This window comes from Lotus japonicus, chromosome 2, assembly GCF_012489685.1.
Source record: "Lotus japonicus ecotype B-129 chromosome 2, LjGifu_v1.2".
In the NCBI taxonomy this organism is placed as follows: Eukaryota; Viridiplantae; Streptophyta; class Magnoliopsida; order Fabales; family Fabaceae; genus Lotus; species Lotus japonicus.
In genome coordinates, this window is record NC_080042.1 from 55,256,554 (window position 1) to 55,276,816 (window position 20,263).

The 20,263-nt window shown below is 37.4% G+C and overlaps 2 protein-coding genes across 2 annotated transcripts; both read right to left on the minus strand.

The window, feature by feature from the left end:
• Positions 1-512: 512 nt before the first annotated feature.
• Positions 513-3,844, minus strand: LOC130738399 (mitochondrial metalloendopeptidase OMA1-like). The gene is made up of 3 exons (XM_057590376.1): positions 2,709-3,844; positions 2,360-2,511; positions 513-1,041 (listed from the first exon to the last, which is right to left on the minus strand). The coding sequence occupies exons 1-3, from the start codon at positions 3,657-3,659 to the stop codon at positions 792-794; spliced, it is 1,353 nt and encodes a 450-aa protein (XP_057446359.1). The 5' UTR covers positions 3,660-3,844; the 3' UTR covers positions 513-791.
• A 1,155-nt stretch (positions 3,845-4,999) lies between these two features.
• LOC130738400 (DEAD-box ATP-dependent RNA helicase 7-like) lies at positions 5,000-9,526 on the minus strand. Its single transcript, XM_057590377.1, has 14 exons — positions 8,932-9,526; positions 8,391-8,525; positions 8,162-8,302; positions 7,913-8,024; positions 7,667-7,737; positions 7,421-7,575; positions 7,226-7,337; positions 6,941-7,042; positions 6,790-6,850; positions 6,535-6,703; positions 6,336-6,432; positions 6,117-6,211; positions 5,770-5,903; positions 5,000-5,502 (listed from the first exon to the last, which is right to left on the minus strand). The coding sequence occupies exons 1-14, from the start codon at positions 9,412-9,414 to the stop codon at positions 5,312-5,314; spliced, it is 2,058 nt and encodes a 685-aa protein (XP_057446360.1). The 5' UTR covers positions 9,415-9,526; the 3' UTR covers positions 5,000-5,311.
• Between the last annotated feature and the right edge of the window lie 10,737 nt (positions 9,527-20,263).

Sequence of the window (20,263 nt, forward strand, 5' to 3'; positions counted from 1 at the left end):
ATAGGCAAATAAGTAATGAGAAGAAAATCCAGACCGAAAAACCCATACTGAAAGCTAATACTAGCACATTGATCTTCTTAAAGACTAAGTTCACCTCTAAAAAATTTGAATCCAACATTTTCAGGATAGCCTTTCCAACCATTCAGCTGTAAACGGAAGGACGAGTAAAGGGTATACCTGAACACACTCCATAAATTTGACCTTTCAGCTACAAGAATTGATTGTAGCCCGTCAAAGAAGCTAGACTCTCCAGCTTGACCCCAAAGTTGATTATGGGAATGTGATCGATTCTTGATGGCAGCACCCAAATATCTAAAAGTAGCCGGTTCTGCGCGTTTGTCCATCTATACTCGACTCAGAGGTTCGCCAATGAGAACCAAACATGCACAAAGTAAACTTGACATGTACAAAAATTAAAAAGTTCAGAGGTTAGCAATGAAGAAAGAGTATTGAATTTACTCCATTGAGAAATAAGTGTGTTAGGTAATATCATCATTACTATGCTCAAAAAATTACATTTTACTTCTTATTAGTTTATTATTATGTCCTCTAAAGAGGTGAGAGTATTAACTGTACAAAAGCATAATGTACAACAGAATCTTTGGATTCAGAGAAGTGTGGAGAGGGCATTGTCACTTTAATAGATGCTAATCCACATAATGAACAGTTGAACACAAATATAGGAAGTTCCATCCAAAATATTGACAAAATTAAATTGAAAAAGAAAAAAACATCCTAGACAAGTTCAAGAACAGTCGCTTTGTATTTTGTAGAGTGGTGAGACTGAAGTCCTAAAGAAATCCTTCAACCCCACGTCCTGACCTAACATTCTTATATATAGTAAGTGCTTCTTCCATTATCTTAGCTTGTGCCAGCAATTCTGCTCTCTTTTTTCCAGATGGATGAGTAGAGATATAATTTCCAAGCGTAGAATCGCCAGTGACTCTTCCCAATTTCTCATAGACTTTAGGTGCCACCCGGGGATCATAGCCAGCTGATGCAATTAACAGTAGCCCAATGTAGTCGGCTTCCATTTCCATCCTGAAAAATAGAAAATAACTTGGGTTAAGCTTAAAAAACTAACCAAAAAAAGTTTACATAAAAAATCACATTATAATTACAACAATTTTTCATTTCAATATAAAAATCTACCATGAAGAACAAGAACAAGCAGCTTGAAAACAATCATAAAAGTATGAATTGAATGGAAAAGACAACAGTGACAGGCAGAAAGGACCAGCGTAGACATTGCAAAGTAATTAAAGTACATGCCAAACGACAAGTGCACTCAAGAATGAACGAACGTAGCCATGTCAAACATGAATAATAAGAAATTGATATAAATACAAATACAAAGCAGTATGAACTAAACTATCAGCACAAAAATGAAAATTTTATAGGAAATTCTACAAAATCATCGCTCAGGATGCCCCTCTCACTTTGGACCAATCCACACTCCAGCCACAGAAAAAAACCAAATATAAAATAACTTGTCCATCAGATGAAATCTCACAAGTGCCATGTCAGACTCATGAAATCCATCAAAACTACTTCAGACCAACAAAGAATATGATTCAAATTCTAAATCTAACATAGAATATGATTCAAATTCAAGATATTCTACGGCATAAAGTCAACTCCAAGAACGTTCGAGCATTCTTAAACAAATGAATTAGTTTGGTTTGGGCTAGCTCACTCCCAGAAATTGTGTTCAGGGTGTGCCTGTTACAGAATAATTAAGCGAATACTTATCATGTAAGCCCGTATTCATAAGCTTAATTGAGAAGCAAGCGTTTATGCCCATAAATACTTACCACGTAAGCCCTTATCCATAAGCTTAATCGAGAAGCTTGCTGGAATAAGTCAAAAGAGTTTATATTTGGTAGAAGCACTTATTGATAAGCTAGTCAAAGAAGGCGAATAGAATAAGATGAAAGTAGCTTATAGGTAGGTCATATGTTATTTTCATAAGCTTAACCAAACTGAGAGTAGACTGCATATAGATACCTAATGTTTATTGGACATGAGAGTCTTCATGTAAAGTAACAGAAACTCTAACTATTCATAGAATAGTAATTGATATCTAACTCAAATTAAATTTCACATCTAAGAAAAATACAAGTACTCAAGTTCTAACAGTCAAATTGATGGAAAATTGTACAAAGCTTTTAGCTACATTTGGTCTACAGACAGGAATATAGAAATTCATTAGGAAAACCAGAGCAGCAGCACTGTTTTATGAATATCTATTTCAACATTTCATGACAAACTCTATGTTTCCCTCAAATGACTCTAGTACAATCAAAGAACAGCACAAGAAATCAAGTGGTTAGAAATAGAGAGAATGAATGATGTATACCGTCTCGAGAAAGGTAGCCGTAATAAAAGCGATGACATTGTGTTGACAAGATCAGGCATAACGCCAATTTGATAAAGAATCAACTGCAGAATAAAAAACCACAGATTCTTTGTAATCCCCTCAGCACTGTGTCGAGCCACAGCATGTCCAACCTAATTAACAGGAAGACCCACATAAGTTGATATGTCTGCATATACAACAATAAGAAACAAGAAAAGCTATACCCCACCAAGTGAAAAATAATAAATTAGCAAGTTCTAATCTAATGTGTAAGCAATGGGTCTCCAAGATATGTTAAACAACAAAAAACAATTAGTAAACTTAAGCCTTAAACCAAGCACAGTTATACCTCATGTCCAATAATAGTTGCTATCTCTGCATCACTTCTAAAATGCTCAAGCAAACCAGTAAATACAACTATCTTCCCACCAGGCAAGCAGAAGGCATTAACAAGAGGCTCATTCACAACCAAAACCTCCCAATTCAAACCATCCAAATGAGCAGTGTTAGGCTCTTTCCCTTGTTCCTTACCTTTTTTCCTACTCTGCTGAACCCACTTCTCATCAAGAATCTCATCCTCCCTATGCCACTTCCCTTCAATCTTCCCTTCATTTTCAGCCAGCACATGCAATGCCTCCCTCCCACTTTCTTCACCCAACATGGTATTCTGTGATGCATACTCCAAATCACTCCACACATTCTCCTTCCTCAACCCTCTCTGCAATGCACCAATGATATCCTGAGCTATCATCATCACCCTCACACTTTCCGGGTGTATAGGAGGCAACATCTTCCCCTTAAAACCTGCCTTCATCTTCTCAAACTCAGACTCCCCTAGCCTCCTCTCCATGGGTCTAGACATCAGAATCCAATGAGTTCGGTTCGTGTAAGGAACTGTTTCCCTATTCCCAAAATACAAAGTGATGAAAACACCTGAACCAACCACCACAACAATGAAAACATGTCTAGGATTCTGAAACCATCGCCTTGGCCCTCTTGGCTTGAAATGCTTCACATTGTAAGGATCCACATAGTAAAATCTCCTACCCCCAGAAAGAAACAGATTGTTAAAGTTCCTGTTAACCCCATTAACCCCATTAACACCAACACCTCTTGTGCTTAATCTCTGAGAAATTGAAGAAAACGAAGAGAACCCATTAGAGCTAGCTCCTTTTGAGCATGAATTCGAATACCCAGATGGCCAAATCCTCGAGTTACATCGAAAAGATGGATTTTGAGGAGCAACCCTGAAAGTCAAGCTTCGAAAACCATCGAAAGCAATCTTTGCTCTTCTGTACATGATGATGGCGAAAACTGAAAATCGAAACTGAAGAAGAAGATGATGAAATTTAGCGGATTAGAACAGTGCGAAATTCATGGGTCAGTGGAGAATCGAAACATGTAGGTGAATGGAAGCGGTAGAACGTGGAGAGTTCGCAAAGAACTCGAAGGATCTAGACAGAGAAAAACACAGAAACACGTGAGAAGACCAACACCGTCACTCTCTACATATATAAATCCTTTAAATTTATTTTTAACTAATTAAAATTTATAAAACTACATTAATTGAAAATCAATTTTTAAGTACCATAAAAAAATCAATTTTTAAGATTTAGCTTCAAATTAAATTTTAGTGTCACGAATGATAGCTCAAATTGTAAGAGCTAGGAACATATGCGTTAGGTGAGGGAGTGTCCGGAATCAAACCTGGAGGGTGCAATTTATCTTTCCGATGTAAAAAAAAAAATTAAATTTTAGTTTTTTTTGAAATGTAATTTTAGTTAAAGTTAATCTTTTAATAATATATCAAAAATTAATCTAAATAAACTTTTGATATTATTTAGATAAGTTTTTTCTTATAAACACAGATAAAAAATTCAAATTTTTTAGTAGAGAAACTCAACATTCAAATAATGGTTCTAAGTTATTTTTCATTTTTTAATAAAATGCTAGTGCCCCTATTCTATAGAGTACGGCTCTTCTGTTATCAATGAAACCGAAAGAAACACAAAAAATCCAGTGTGTTTTGTATAGATCGAGACTTGTAGCTCGAGTCTTGTGATAGTTGTTAATATCTAAAATGATTATTTAGATTAAGCTTCATAATTCTATATTATAAAGATACTAAAAATAATATTTCAAAATTAATTGATTTAAATATGTAAATACTTATAAAAAAAAATTATTCGCTATTTTTTCAAGTCTTAATTATATCTATGTTCCTCCTAAAATAGTGTTCAGGTGATTTTTGGTAAGTTTTTTTTACTTAACTCTTGTTTCTTAATCAAACAAATCGCTTAACATTTCATCAAATTATTTCATGATCTGACAATAAAATTATAAGATTAAATTACTTAGGCATGTAACAATAATAGTGAAAGAGCTCCATAGATTAAATTATTATTAGTCCTTTAACATATACCTGAATGTTGAATGTTCAAAAACCTGATAATCTGATACGATACATCAAAATCAAATCGTTGTACACGCATTCAAGGAGAAGCTACAGCTTCCAGCTTATTCGAGTACATGTAAAACTCATTTATAAACAAACTCCACTCTACTCTATTAAGAGAATTATAAAAATTGAACGCTCAGGGGAGAGCAAATATGAAAACCATGTGAAGAAAAGAAAATAAATTAGCTAAACACAAATAAATGACAGAATATATATATTTTTCACCATTGTCGATGTCATAATCAATCATACACTTAAAAACTCGTCCTTGTTTGTCACATATAGAAACTTAACTAGTACATTTTCCTGTCAAAATTGAACTAATTGGGAGACACTGAACATAAAGAATTATCAAAAATTAGACCACCCCATGTAGGGTTTTAGACGGCCAGCAAAATTGAGGGGCGGTGGTGGCAGCAGATAACACAGCAAAAGTTAATGCCATTATGCTCCCTGATCATAATGAGCATAGTGATCACTCAACTCATAGTCTCTTACCATCTCCTACCACCTCCACCTCGGCCTCCATAACCTCTACCACCACTTGAAAACCCACGGCCACCTCTCCCAAACCTACTCCCGCCACCTCCAAAACCCCCTCTGCCCCCTCTTGATTGGTCCCTTTCTTGCAAACGTGGCAATAGTTTTACCTCCTCTAGGCTTACATTACCAGCATTCTTCTGACCTGAAGAGCAAACACAATAGAATTGAATATATTGACCAAGACTAAAAGCTACATGTTGAATTCTTACAATGCTAATTGTAAACTAGTGTCTAGTGATAGTTAAAGCTTGAAAGACAGGTTGACCTAGTCATAATTACAATCTTCATGAAAAGCAATGAAAGTTTAAGGATGCCAGTCCATATAGAATATCTATGTCGGAAAAGGTAAAAGTTCGAATTCTTTTTAAAATGATCAGAATACTAAGTCAACAGTTAGGTAAAATTTTACCCGCAAGGAATGCATCTAAATCATTGGCTGGTACATCAAACACAGCACCAGTTCCATCTGCAGTGAGAGAAAGACCCTGCACACCATCAACCTTCTCCTCAGGCACAAATCTCCTCAAGATTCCAAAAGCATAGCTGATAACAACCAACAAAATCAAAAGGTCAAACACAACAAAATGCATGACAAAAAAACAAACTGATAATTCAAGTGCAGTTTGATAACCTTGAAAACTAAATAACTCTACACTCAATAGTAATATATCCAAACCACAAGACTATAAGCACTAAGATCATCCAAGATACTGATACAAGTAAGATAGTCCTAATTATCTGTAGTTAAGTTCTCACGATGGGGTGTGGATAGATCTTCCAGTCTCGAGAAGTAATGTAACATAATTCTCCATGGAAGTCAGCAGTGATCTTTTCTTTATATCAGTAAAACCCTGCAAATAACATGATGTTTTCCCAGATCAGAAGAAAAAAAGAGAAGATAAAGATTTTACTGTAAAACAAAAATAAATTGTAGGGAAAAGACAAGGAGAGAATATGGAAAATGATTGGACTCACAACAGCCTTGGCAAGAGCTTTTGCAAGTAACTCAACAGCTGATAAACCAGAGTTCTTCAGAAGGTCCTCAGCAACAGACTTGAATGCAGGAACCACGCTGCATTTACAACACATGTTCGCAGTATTAAACATAAGAATAAAGAATAATATAAAAACTACCCAGCAGCAAAAGACACTGTTAAACGCAGTAAGCAAATACCTATCAGAAACTTGGATAATCAATTCAGCAGCTTCCCCACCAACAGCTTTGGCAATATCATCAGGCTGGGGAGCAGATATGTGTTCAAACTTCACACCCGATTCTCTTTCTATTTTAGAAAAATTTGACTTTCTTGGATCATAAAGCATTACAGCAACTCCAGTATTGCCTGAAAAACGAAAGCCAAATATGTAACCGGAAAACTTGGTAACATCAATCTCTCTATCCTAACAAATAATCAAACTCCAAACATACCGGCTCTTCCTGTGCGCCCAGATCGATGGATATATGCTTCTACATCCCGTGGAGGCTCACACTAAATCAGATACAATGTCACATCAGATAAACAAGAATATAAAGAATGATTTATAACATCATAAAAAATTAAATATATGAATAAGAGTACCTGGATAATCAACTGAACATCGTTAATATCCAGACCCCTAGCAGCCACATTTGTAGCCACCAATGTCATGAATTTCCCAGACCTAAAACCTTTCAGCGTAATCTGCAAGGAACAGGAAACAGAGTGGCACTCAAACCTTCATTACAAATTTAAAACAAAAACCATAAAGCAAACGTAAGAGTCCAATACAACATCAAAGGTTCCAGGACAGGTCACCATTGCAACACCCGTTCAATGAAAATCTACAGAATCAATAATCATATCAAAAGTTGTATATAATTTTACCTCCCGTTGTGACTGCTGTATGTCACCATGGAGAGCTCTTGCTCCAGGCAACAAGCCCGCAAGCTCAGAAGCAGACTCTTTTTTCTCAGTAAAAATAATGGTTCGGCCTCCACTGAAACAACATGCAAAAAGTCAATTCTAAACTCTAAACATACTTAATATTGTGACGATCACAAATTGAATACAACAAATCACCTGCTGTAACAGCGAATAATGTCAGGGATAAGCTGCGCCCTGGCAGAACTACTACATGGAAGAACAATATGCCTAACATTGGTGCTAGCCTTCATTTTCTCATTCCCAACAAGATCAGCAGTTTTCTTATCTGGTTTCAGAAATTTTGTAGAAATCTGGCAATAAAAAATGTTGGATAAGCTAAAAATCCAACTGAATAAAACCCAATCAGAACATGAAATGGCGACAAAGATGATAGATGCATACCTGCTTAACCCAGACTGGCAAAGTAGCACTGAAAAGAAGTGTCTGAACTCTATTAACATCATCTACCTCACCTGCAAAAATAAAACAGATCATTGTAATGCTGAAATATATTACAGAACCAGAAAAAATACCAAATTCAACTAAAAGTAGACAATCTCAGATAGTTAACTACTGACATGTCACAACAGTTGGCGCAGATATTCATACAATAAAGCCTTCAAAATTTACATTTAGGCAAAATCATACCTAGAATGCGTTCGACATCTTCAACAAAACCCATCCTCAGCATCTCATCAGCCTCATCAAGGACACGGAACCTTAGTTTGCTCAGGTCAAGGTTTTGCCTCTCAATATGGTCCTATACAAATTTACTGATAGTCTTAAATACAGAGTGAAGCTTCTATAATCGACTTTTGCAGTAATTAACAATCACATAGAAAAAAATGAAAAACCACTACATGTATCCAAACAAGTATTACTGAAATAAAAATTAACCTTTATGCGACCCGGTGTTCCAATAACAATATCAACACCTCGTTTGAGATTACTTTCTTGACTATGATATGGAGCACCACCATATAAACAGCAAGCATTCAATCCCATAGCCGAACCATAAACTTCAAAATCAGCAAACACCTAACACAAAATATACCACAACAGAAAAGTACGCATAAATAAAATGGCAAACAAACATACTCTAACAACCAGCTCATGCATATCATACCTGAGTGGCCAATTCCCTAGTAGGTAAAAGCACAAGGACACTCGGAGACCTCCCATAACCAGTCTTTCTTGCCACTTTGCCCGGACCATTTGTCAAAGACTCAAGTATGGGCAACACAAAGGCCAGAGTTTTACCCTGCATTTTACCAAAGAAGCAAAAGATAGATAATATAAGTTTACAGACAAGTGGAAAGCAAAATATTCGGACAGCGGCTTCCAAATTATCTAATCATGTGGTCCGAATCACATTACACTCATCAAAGACTTCTACTTAACTCTCAAATAAAATTGTTTTGGTTATAAACATGGTACTACTTAGTTCCTTATCTATCATAGAGTCACCTAATTTATCATCCCCAGATTTTTTTTACCAAATCTGAATTACTTAGTCACACCTAAAAAATTTGGAGATGAATTTATATTTGAGAAATTTATTTAGTTAAAAGTTACATCCATGAAGATAACTACACAATTATTTCATTCTCCAAAACTCATGAGCTCACAAACACAGAGAATCAAAAGAAAGGAAGAAAACTACAGACCTGACCAGTACGAGCGCGACCAACCATATCAGCACCATCGAGAATGGTATCAAACGTCATAGCCTGAATGGGGAACAGCGATTCAATCCCCTTCTGCTTCAGAATCGCCCTCAACGGCTCCGAAATCCTGAACCTCGAAACCGCATTCGGATCCTCCTTCTTCTTCTCAACCACCACCTCTTCCTCCTCCTCTTCACCATCCTCATCAAACTTAATCTTCTTCTTCATCTTCTTACTCGCCTTCGGCTCCACGAGCTCAGAGCTAGTCTCACTCCTCTCCTGCTCCTCTTCCTCCTCATCGGAACTCTTCTTCCGCTTCTTCGAGCTGCTCTTCTTGCTCTTGCTCTTGGAGCTCGTCACCTCCAAATCGGCGTCGATTTGGACGGTTTCGCTCTTCTTCTTGTCCTTCTTCTTCTTCGACTTGTCTTTGGGACTCTCGCTCATGGCGGTGGCGCCGTTGGAGAGAGGGAGTAGAGAAGGCATCGCCGCCGTGGGAATGATCGAATGTGGCGGCGGGGTTCGGTGAGGGTTTTTTTGATTCTCCTGCTTCGGTGGCTGGGAGTTGCGGTTGAAGCAGGAGATGAAAGAGGAAGGGTTTCGTTAAGGTTTTGGGGATTTTATAGGTTTGGAGGTGGATTGTTGTGCGCCGTTGGATTGTGAAACCCTATTCTCTTTGGATTGTAGCCGTTGGATTTATAACCTGATATTTTTAGCACTCTCACGTGTTGAACGTTTTGCGGTTTTGGGTTCTTACTTCAGAGTGGTATGGGTTGTTTTTGTTGTGACCCGGATTGGTCTGCACACAAATACCAACATAAGAAAAAAAATATAGTATTTTTTTTTTACTCTTAAAAAAAAATTAGGATGAAGATCCTATTTATGCTAAGCCACTTAAAATTTTAGACCAATGCTACATCACTCAAAAAAAATATATATGGATATAAAATTTATAACCTCAAATTGATGACTTAGTTAATATGACACAATCTAATTTGTGAGATAAAGAATGAGACATTATTTAAGAATAGAGGATATTGATCATGGTTGGAGTCACGGGTGATCGAAAGGGTCATTAGGGTGTATAGGACTCGACCTTGTCCCTAGAATTGTCCTGGCTCATGTCCGATCAACTTGAACATCATCGGGTTTCTTCGAGTCTATGGACGGGTTCAGGTTTTAAAACTAGCTCTGTCAATATTTAGGATCGGGTGAAAGACAAGTACAACTCGACTCAATTTGTCCCACGAACACTCCTACGAGATATGTATCTCATTGTATAGTTAGATTAGAACATTGTACCATACAAGTTTTTGTGCAAATAATCCAATACAAGTGTAGCTTCTTCTATAATTCATAATATGATTGGGAACTACTAGTTTTACATAGTGAGAAGTATTTATAATTCTTTTATGAGATTTGAAATTTTCATTCAACTTGTCTACCGAGTCAACCCGAACCCGTCCTTTTGTAGCCCAGACTTTCTTAAACCTGTATCTTATCGGATTTCTTCAGATATAGGGATGAGTTTGGGTTTAAAACTTAACCTGATCAATACTTAAAGGTTGGGAAAAAATATTACTATAATTTTAATAGTCTAAAAATGAGTGAGGGCTGCCATAAGGTTGTGATTTAAGAGGTGTCGTGAAGAACTATGAATTAAGTATTCTTAGGTCTCGAACCAGCAGGCTGCATCCTAGATGGGGTTGCTTCCAACTGCAACACCAACTCATTCCTTTTAAAACATAACCCTCACCTAGACACAAGTTTTTTGGTTTATGGTTTAAAGAGTTATTAGTTGCATATCAAAATTTGTTGTGTAGATTATGTATGTTAAAATTCTATAAGGAAATTTTCTGATGTATAAGAATAAATTAAAAAAATTCAATAAGGAGAGGAGGAATTGTGTCAGTAAGAGCGTTTGCAAACGCTTATTTATAGGTCATTAACGGTTTTGATCGTCGGTAGTCCGTAATAAAATTTTTAAAAGCCCGCAAAGTTATTGCCTCACAAAAATTTCAATTTGAAACTATCGGCGGCGACAATTTCAAATTTTAAAATTACCACCAGTTTTGGTCGTTAGTAAAGTCATTTGTAATTTGGCGGTAACTAGTTCCACCAAAAAAATTATTTACCACTTTACCGATGGCCTAATAACAACGACATGTTGCGACGGTTTTCTTTCAGTAAAAGCCGCTGATAATAAGGTATTTTCTTGTAGTGATATCCCTAGACCACATGTTGTCTCATTTCCTCCTACTCATTTCCCTCTGTCTCAACCATCACTACCAATAACCTTCAGGACTATACCAGCGCCTACATGTGGGGTTCCGAAAGAATTGTCCATTTGTCCAAAGCTTTATTATTAGATTAAAAAACACAGAAGAGAATGATTTAACAATGGAGACTAGCGAATGAAGAGGACAAGCACATCCACCACAATGTTAGAGTTACATTGTCAAGACGAAAAAATCATTAAGTTGGAATCAGCATAAATGATAGAATAGTTTTTTTTTAAAGAACCTGCTATCAATTAAATAGGGGCATAGAAGGCAAAAGGTCTGCGGTTATAAAAACATCGACTTCAGGCGGTACCTCCTCAATCCACACAAAACCGGCGTATGAGGCGGCATTCCTGGCCAAAAAGTCTGCAACAACATTGCCTGAACGGCGAACAAAAACAACAGATACGAAATCTAAAGAACGACACAACTGAAAGCATGCAATCACTAAAAATAGTAGCTAAGTAGTTCCTCCTGTCCGGAGGCTTCTTCCACATCTAAAAGAGCTAGAGTGAGACAATACGTCTCAAAGCAAACCCGTATGGACCCAAGGTTAATAGCTAATCCAATCGCCCACCGGAATGCTAAGGCCTCAGCCTCCACCATTGTGCCACTCCACAACCTCCGTCGTAGCAGCAAGACTTTTTCTATTCGGAGCTTCAAATGAAGATTCCACACGCGTACACCCATTTCTCTTGATGTTTTCAATCTTTCTTCAGAAGGAAGTTTTCTCTTCCGACATCCATTGCAAAAAGTAACTTATCGGGTAAAATAGTTTTACACCGACTTTGCATTAGTCACCTAAAGTACAAGGAAACCTCTGTTGAGTTTTGGAATTCTGTCGCCAAAACCTATCTTAGAATTCACGGAGAATGAAGCCGGAAAAATCGGAATCGCGAAACTTTCATTTTCCAGCGTTTTTCCATCCTCTATATATAGCAAGAAAATGAGAAAAATTGCAAAACTTACCCATTTTCTTCCCAAGAGGCCGCGAGTTTGAGAGGAGAGGGAGAAGAGAAGATTTTCGCCGTTTCTTGCTTGATCGTCGATCCAACAATTGCTACTTGAAGGTATCGAGGTATAGTCGCTAATCCTTACCTCTGATCGTCGTTTCCGTAGCTTTTCACTATGTCTTTCTGTGCTCTTAGTTTTGAGGTTTTTGCAAAACTATCCAGATAATTCCATTTTTCTATCTAAACATCTTCCCTACGTGCTCCTGAGCATGTTGAGCGAATAATATTACGCCGATTCTCGAAAAACTACCGTCGAGTTTCAATTCTGCTTCAAATACCCATTTTGGGACAAAGTTCCGTCCTTTGGGATGAAAACTATCGCCTTAGCTTAGTGCTAGTAGGATTAGTTGTCATAAACGTCGTAGGTGACGTCCCCATCTAATTTGTTTTTCGAAATTCCAATTTTGAAATTCTGAGCTAAAAATATTGACCAAAATACCCCTGCGACAGTTTTCGATCCGATAATTTTTCCGAGTTTAGAATAACCTTAGTTACGGCTAATAATAACCTAGGAACCAAGTTTGATCGAAGAAAAATCGACACACACAATTACCATGTGTGGCCGAGAGCACCCTAGGAGGAGGAGGAAAATTTCTTTTTCAAAAACTTGTCCTTTCGCGCTAGATTATCGTACCTCGGAGTATATACTACTTCGTGTAACCTTAGTGAGTATTGATTGCTGAGTTTTTGATAGATTCTGATGGAATTCTGTGGTTTTTACTCTAAAGGTTCTTTTGAGGAATTTCCCGAGGAACAAGGAGCTGATTGTGAAGGAACGTTCGAAGAGAACCCTGGAGAATCTACAGGTGAGGGCTACTCACTGAAGTATTAGTTAATGCTTTAGGTGTCGACGCTTTCGACTTGATTTACTGTTTATGCACTTGTTTGTGTTTGACTGGGAAATGTTTTCTGAGGCTTCGGCTGACAATGATGATTATTCATCTATTGACTGTTTTTGAGCTTGACTTACATGTTATATGCTAAGTGGTTAATCTAGGATGTGTGATATTTTCCCTATATGCTAAGTGTTACATGATTAATCTAGGATGTGTTGATATATGTGCCATGATTGTTGGAGTGTGCTGACTTAACTATGCTATTACACATATATCTGTTATGCTTCAGAGTGAGGATAACGGGCAGGTCATGCCGATTTTATTTTGAGATTTTGGGAAAGTTTGACAGGACGAACGGAGATTCGGGCCTTGTTATTGTTTTAGTGGATCGAGACATTCTCTGGGAATTACTTGGGAATATAGAATCTTCGAAAACTCGTAGGAAATACGATAAGACTAAAAGGAAGCTATTTTTACAAGGAAAACTCATAAGATATTAAACAACCTCTAAATCTTTAAATAATGATAACACTCTCGGATGCAAGCTTTGGAATTGAATATCAGTTTTGGAAAAATGAGAATTGTCGTCGAGTCCAAGTTTTAGGAAAACTGTAAGTTTCTGAGTATGTTGATACTCCTTCGCTCTTTGAGCAGTTTGTTTAGCCATCCAAGGGATGAGCCGAGAAGCTTCACTGAGGCGTGAGACCTTGTGAAAGTGTGAATCTTCATTGAGGCGTGAGACCTCGTGAAAAGCATGGATCTTCACTGAGGCGTGAGACCTCGTGAACAGCATGGAACTTCACTGAAGCGTGAGACTTCGTGCAAGTGTGTAAATTCACTGAGGCGTGAGACCTCGTGAAAGCATAAAACTTCACTGAAGCGTGAGACTTTGTGAATGTGTGAGATTTCACTGAAGCGTGAGACTTCGTGAAAGTACAGGTGACTCGAAGAGTTATCATGAGTGATTGCACTCAGTTTATGATTAATTGTATTTTGTCGCAGAATCGACTTTTACCTTAGGGTATTCTTTTTAGAGACAATAAGTTAGCTAGAACACGTGGCGACGTGTCGAGTGAGGTCGGAGACGTTGTTTGGCTAATCACTTTGCATTCATGCACTCAATTTGAGGTATTAACACGGGACGAACTCCGGACCTCGATGGATTCCAAAATGGTCATAAGACCCGGATTTCCGCGTAAGAGCGCTGTTAGGTGACTCTTAGTAGCAGACCAAAATGGCAGGCCTTCGGGTTTTATGCTGATCTGGCTACCTTTGTGTGGTGTAAGAGGCACGCGGGCCGAAATGGTCCCATCGTGGCTGGTGCTAGGGCTGATCCGTTGATGTCCATCCTTTTTCCGGAATGCATTTGGTTAACTGGGTTAACCGACATTTGCATTTCATGCACCATGCATACTGACTTAGTTGTTGAGTGTGTTTGATACTTGTTAATCGTATTTGATGCATGTTATTTGTTATTACTGTTGTTTATATTCATTGTGGAATATACAACCCTAGGATGCTATCTCTAACTTATAAGCCTAAGTGACTATCTCTTATCTGTATCTATTGGAAATATTATTTACATAATTCTTTGGAGTTGACCCTCGCGTCTTCTGTGTGTGCTTTGGCGGACTACGCCCATTGTCAGATGTCTTTGGCGGACTGGTTCACGATGGTCCACCCTTCGGGGGGGAGTAGATACGAGATGATAGATCAGGATGACTCCGGCGCGTGGGTGGTCGACCCCGCTGGCCATCGAGCGACGTACTCGGGGAGGATCATGGAGGATCGTGTCGACAGCTTAGGACACTTGACGAAAGGAGTGCTGAGGATGGTGTACACAGACTTGGTCGTTCTGGATTCAGATTCGGACGACGATCACGCTAGCATGTAGGATTGAGTGTTAGTGTGAGCTCCTCGAGACAGGATTAGTGTAGGAGTAGAGTCTTAGCTCTGACCGTCATGTTTTCTATTTGGGGACATGGTAGTTTCCTACCGATAGCTTTTTGTGTGGTTTCTCTACGGGAATCACGGAGAGTTGGTTGGACTAGGGGGTCTTGTTTTAGGCCGTTTGGGCTAACTCATCCTCACTTTGGAGGGTTTGTGTTGCGGACACTTAACCTTTTCTCCTGGATTGTACATTTTGCCTACGGGCGTTACTTTTTGTTACTTCCCGTCACTGGAGGTTTACTCGTGACGTGGTTTGCTACTTACAGCGGGGGCTGTAATTATTATTGTATATTAGTTCTGTTATCTTTCGTAGTCGAGCTTTATTTCTTTCAGTCTTGCTTATATTATCGAAAAAAAATATTCACGTTTTTTTCTGCTTAAGTTTCTTTTTGGTTACTAAAGTGACGCCACCGAAATCGGGGTGTTACATAAGCGGGTAAGCAAACCAAAAACATTTAAAAACTGGACAGTTCAACCAAAGGTGGCTTACGGTTTCTGACTCACCATGATTTGACAACCTAATCATAGGTTAGTTATTAAAAGTATACGAAAAACTAATCCTAATACATTCGCAAGGACCATTAACATAAGTTTATAATCCTTTAATAGTGCAAAATACAAAACAGGATAGGGTTGAATTTTGGAAGGAAAAATTCGATGAATTCAGTTTCGGATTTCAAGTTTGAGACAGTAAACTATGGATCGAACCATGAATCCAAACATATATAAATATTAATGTTTTGTTATGATTAATTTCACTTCCTTACATTTTGTCGAGAGAAATTAGTAACTGGCTCGTTAATTCACCTCAAAAACTTTTTGTTTAATTCACTTATTTCCTTTGATATAAAGATATATATCCTCACGAATTGAAAACATCAACATTTTAATGGGACTCACTCTTTCACACTTACACTCTGTTTGGTAGAGTAAAGATAGATAGAGAAGAGAGAATTTGAGTAGAGAGAAATATGTGAGAAATATAGTAGATTTAGAGGTTGTTTGGTATGATAAAAAGAGAAGAGAAATGGAGAGGAGAGAGTTTTACTTTTTGTATTTAAAAATGAATATTTGTAATATAAAAACATTTCTAGAGTTTAGAAGGCAATTACTGGCGGTCGGAAACAGCAAATAAAGTACATTTGTGATTAAGAATATTAATTTGTCATATTAAACAATTTTCTGGGGGCTTGATGTGACATCTGGTGGTCCAAACTGCCAGTAAAGTGTGAAATATCAGAATTAAAAAAAAAAAATACGGACCAGCCTATCTCTCTCCAATTTGGAGAGACAAAAAATGTGGTGGGTCCCACCACTTTTTCTCTCCTCTAACTCGCTCTTCTCACTTACCAAACACACATACTTCTTCCTTCCTCCCCCTAACTCTCTCTCTTCCCCATCTCTCTCTACCCAAACTCTCTCCTAACAAACAAAGTGTTAGTTTCATGTTGCATTACTTTTACTAATTTTTTTTTTCATTTTTTATATTCCAAATTCAATATTATTTTAACAGAGTTCCGATTAATCCACCTAATCACCCCTGAATATCATCAGTTTGGAGAAAATTATCATACATAAAAATTAACTTCGGATAATGTGTTTTTGGTAGAGTTGCATGCGGTTTTAAATGTTGTGGAGATGGTCATGAGCATTAAGATACCTAGAGTTGTTATTGAGAGTGATTTCATGGAACTGGTTCAGTTCCTCAATACCCCCTTGATGAATCTCATCAGTTCGTGTATTTAGCGCATTATATATGTCATTTGCAGGAGGTTCATGGGTCAATATGGTTTCAGCATGTTCATCATGAGACCAACTCGCTTGCGGATTATTTAGCTCGTGTGACTACTGGTTTTCCCTTTGGCTTGCATACTTTTTCCTCTCCGTTTGGAGAGTGCTATATTGCTCAAGACAACCTAGGTTTTTCTCCTAATTGTTTGCCCGCTTCTGAATAGCGTTTTGTTTGCTGGGGCGTACCCTTCTCTTATAAAAAAACATTATTTTGAAAACTAAATATAACTAATTGAAAAAAGTGGTTGCAGATAAAAGATATATTCTTCAAAATCTTGAAATAATTTAAAAAAAATCAATATACTAAATTATTAATAAAAAACTGTTTTCTAGCATGAAAACTAATCAAATATTTTTATGCTGCAAGCCTGCAACCAAAAAATCACGGTAATGGAGTGAAACATAGCCTTTCTGTTATTGAAAAAGACTACCACTTAAATTAGAGCTATCTCATGCTTGACAGTTAAAAAACTACTTCAGAACAACCAATATCTTCTCTTGGCAGTATGATTCATATGGAAGTTTTCCTACTCTGTTTTGAACTAGAAGTTTTCCTATTCTTCCTCTCCAATAAATTGGATTATTCATGTTACTACTGTATGTCAAGATCATTACTATCATATATTCATATCATAGGAAAACTAAAAGAATCAAACGTTATATTGATGGTAATAATTACAAGTCCAACCAAACATGATTATTTGTTTCCCTATTTCGACGAGCTAATCTACAAACTTTCCAATATAGTTCCTTCCAATTGTACACAAAAACTCAATTTACAATCAAACACTAAAACAGTACTGCTATAAACCTGAACATCATTGGGTTTCTGGACGGGTTTAGGTTTTAAAAACTAGCTCTATCAATATTTAGGATTGGGTGAAAGACAAGTACAACTCGACTCAATTCGTCCCATGAACACTCCTATGAGATATGTATCTCACTGTATAGTTAGATTAGAACATTGTACCATACAAGTTGTGGTGCAAATAATCCAATATAAGTGTAGCTTCTTCTATAATTCATAATATGATTGGGAACTACTGGTTTTACATAGTGAGAAGTATTTATAATTCTTTTATAAGATTTGAGATTGTCATTCAACTTGTCTACCGAGTCAACATGAACTCGCCCTTTTGTAGCTCAGTCTTTCTTAAACATGTATCTTAATTATCAGATTTCTTTGGATATAGAGACGAGTTCGGGTTTAAAACTTAACCTGATTACTCCCTTCGTTCCTATATAACTGACACTATTTCTAGCTGAATTTTGTTCATAATTATCTGCCACTTTACAAAGTTCAAGAGAGCATTAATTATACTTTACCAATTGTACCCTTCATTTATTGATGGTAGAAAAATTAAAAAGTTAGAATTAATAAGAGAGATAAATGATATAATAAGAAGTTAAATTGTGGAACGCAGAGAACTTGGCTACTTGGTAAACAATTGGGTCTGAAACCGCGAGGATCAGAAGCGTTGATGCTTCGTGGTTTAGAGGCTCAAATTCGTCAAAATCATCCCCACCTCAGTTAATATGTCAGGTCCGTGGTTGACTTGGAACGTCCGTGGGCTCGGAGATAGAACAAAAAGAGAGGCAGTCAAAAAGGCAGTGATGCAACTGAAACCAGAACTTGTGTTGTTACATGAAACTAAATTGAATGAACAGAGGCAGCGTACAGTAGCTTCTTGGTCTCAAAGTATGAGTATGCAGCATGCTGAGTCTTCTTCTGTGGGATCAGCAGGTGGTTTGATGTGTTTGTGGCGGGAGAGTTATCTGCAGGTCTTGACAGTGGCAGTTGAAACATGGTTTATTCTAATGACTGTGAAGCTCCCTAATTTTGATAATACAGTATTGGTAGGAAATATCTATGGCCCTCATTCAGAGGTGGAACGCAGACAATGTTTTGAGGCTCTAATGCAACGAGTTATGCGTCATGGGGGGTTAGTGTGTCTTGGTGGTGATTTTAATGCAGTTTTGCTTGGATCCGAACGGTCCTCAGGAGGTGTTCTAGATGCGGGTGATTTATCTTTCCAACAGTTTGTGCAGGACAGCAACTTATTGGATTTGCCTTTGAACAATGGAGAGTACACTTGGTTCTCAAGCCGCAATGACGGGTTGTGGTCTCGCCTGGATCGGTGGTTGGTGTCTGAAGAGGCCGTGGGAAGCTTTTAGGTGCTGCTGCATATTTAAAAAAAAATAAAAATAAATATCAATGTATGTTGGTGCCTTGCTGAGATTTCGATATCCGCTAATTGTTGTTGGAGCTTGCTGTTTTTTGGCTGCTGTATGCTGGTGCTGATACTGTGGACATTCGCTGATGTTGTTGTTGTTATCGTTGCTGTTGCTGTCGCTGTTGTTGTTGTCGTTGTGGTGTTTGTTGTTACTGATATCTGTTTTGATGTTGCTGTTGCTGCTGTTGCTGTCGTCGTTGTTTGCTGTTGCTGTCATCGTTGTTTGCTGTTGTTGATATCTGTTTTTCTGTTGCTGTTACTGCTGTTGCTATCGTCGTTGTTTGCTGTTGCTGATATCTGTTTTTCGCTTACTGTTGCTGCTTTATTCTCGTTGCTGTGTGGTTTATGCTATTTTTCCTGTTTGGTTTTGGAGCTGTTTTACTGATGACTATTCAAGTCTGCTACGGACTACGGATTTGCAAAGGAATATTTACTACTGTCTTGATTAATTTCTTTAGTTGCAGTTTGGCTTTCCCAAGTCGGTGGTACTCTTTTTCCTTGCTAGGTTTTTATCCCATTGGGTTTTTCCTAGCAAGGTTTTAATGAGGCTACCTCTTGGGATTCTGTTAGAAGCTATTCTGTGGGTTGGTGGTGGGTTTGTGCATTTCCTATTGCACCTTTGCTGTTGTAATGGTCTTTCTTGGACATCTTGTACTTCCTCTAGTCTTGGGTCACAATTTTGGCTCAGGCATCATTATCAATAATATACATTTCATTTTCAAAAAAAAAAAAAGTTAAATTGTAATTTTAATAAATTAAGAATATTAATTGTTATTTCTTAATACTTGTGCAACAACCTTAAAGTGTCAGTTATATAGGAACGGAGAGAGTAATACTTAAAGGTTGGGAAAAGGAATGACTATAATTTTAATAGTCTAATAGTGAGTGAGGGCTGCCATAAGGTTGTGATTTAAGAGGTGTCGTGAAGAACTGTGAATTAAGTATTCTTAACTGTGAATTAAGTATTCTTAGGTGTGGAACCAGCAGGCTGCATTCCAATTCCACCACCAACTCATTCCTTTAAAACATAACCCTCCTAGACACAAGTTTTTTGGTTTATGGTTTAAAGAGTTATTAGTTGCATATCAAAATTTGTTGTGTAGATTATGTATGTTAAAATTCTAAGGAGATTTTCTGATGAATAAAAATAAATTAAAAAATTCTATAAGGAGGAGGAGTTGTGAGTAAGAGCGTCTGCAAACGCTTATTTATAAGTTATTAACGGTTTT

What these genes read in the sequence shown, in the direction of transcription:
- LOC130738399 (XM_057590376.1), bottom strand. Translation starts at nt 3,659, where the DNA reads ATGTACAGAAGAGCAAAGATTGCTTTCGATGGTTTTCGAAGCTTGACT. An exon ending in CAACTATTATTGGACATGAG is followed by an intron (nt 2,512 to 2,708) that starts GTATAACTGTGC and finishes CCTGTTAATTAG; the next exon opens with GTTGGACATGCTGTGGCTCG. An exon ending in CGGCTACCTTTCTCGAGACG is followed by an intron (nt 1,042 to 2,359) that starts GTATACATCATT and finishes TCTATTTTTCAG; the next exon opens with GATGGAAATGGAAGCCGACT.
- LOC130738400 (XM_057590377.1), bottom strand. Translation starts at nt 9,414, where the DNA reads ATGCCTTCTCTACTCCCTCTCTCCAACGGCGCCACCGCCATGAGCGAG. An exon ending in AGATGTCGAACGCATTCTAG is followed by an intron (nt 7,738 to 7,912) that starts GTATGATTTTGC and finishes TTATTTTTGCAG; the next exon opens with GTGAGGTAGATGATGTTAAT. An exon ending in TGCCAGTCTGGGTTAAGCAG is followed by an intron (nt 7,576 to 7,666) that starts GTATGCATCTAT and finishes TTTTATTGCCAG; the next exon opens with ATTTCTACAAAATTTCTGAA.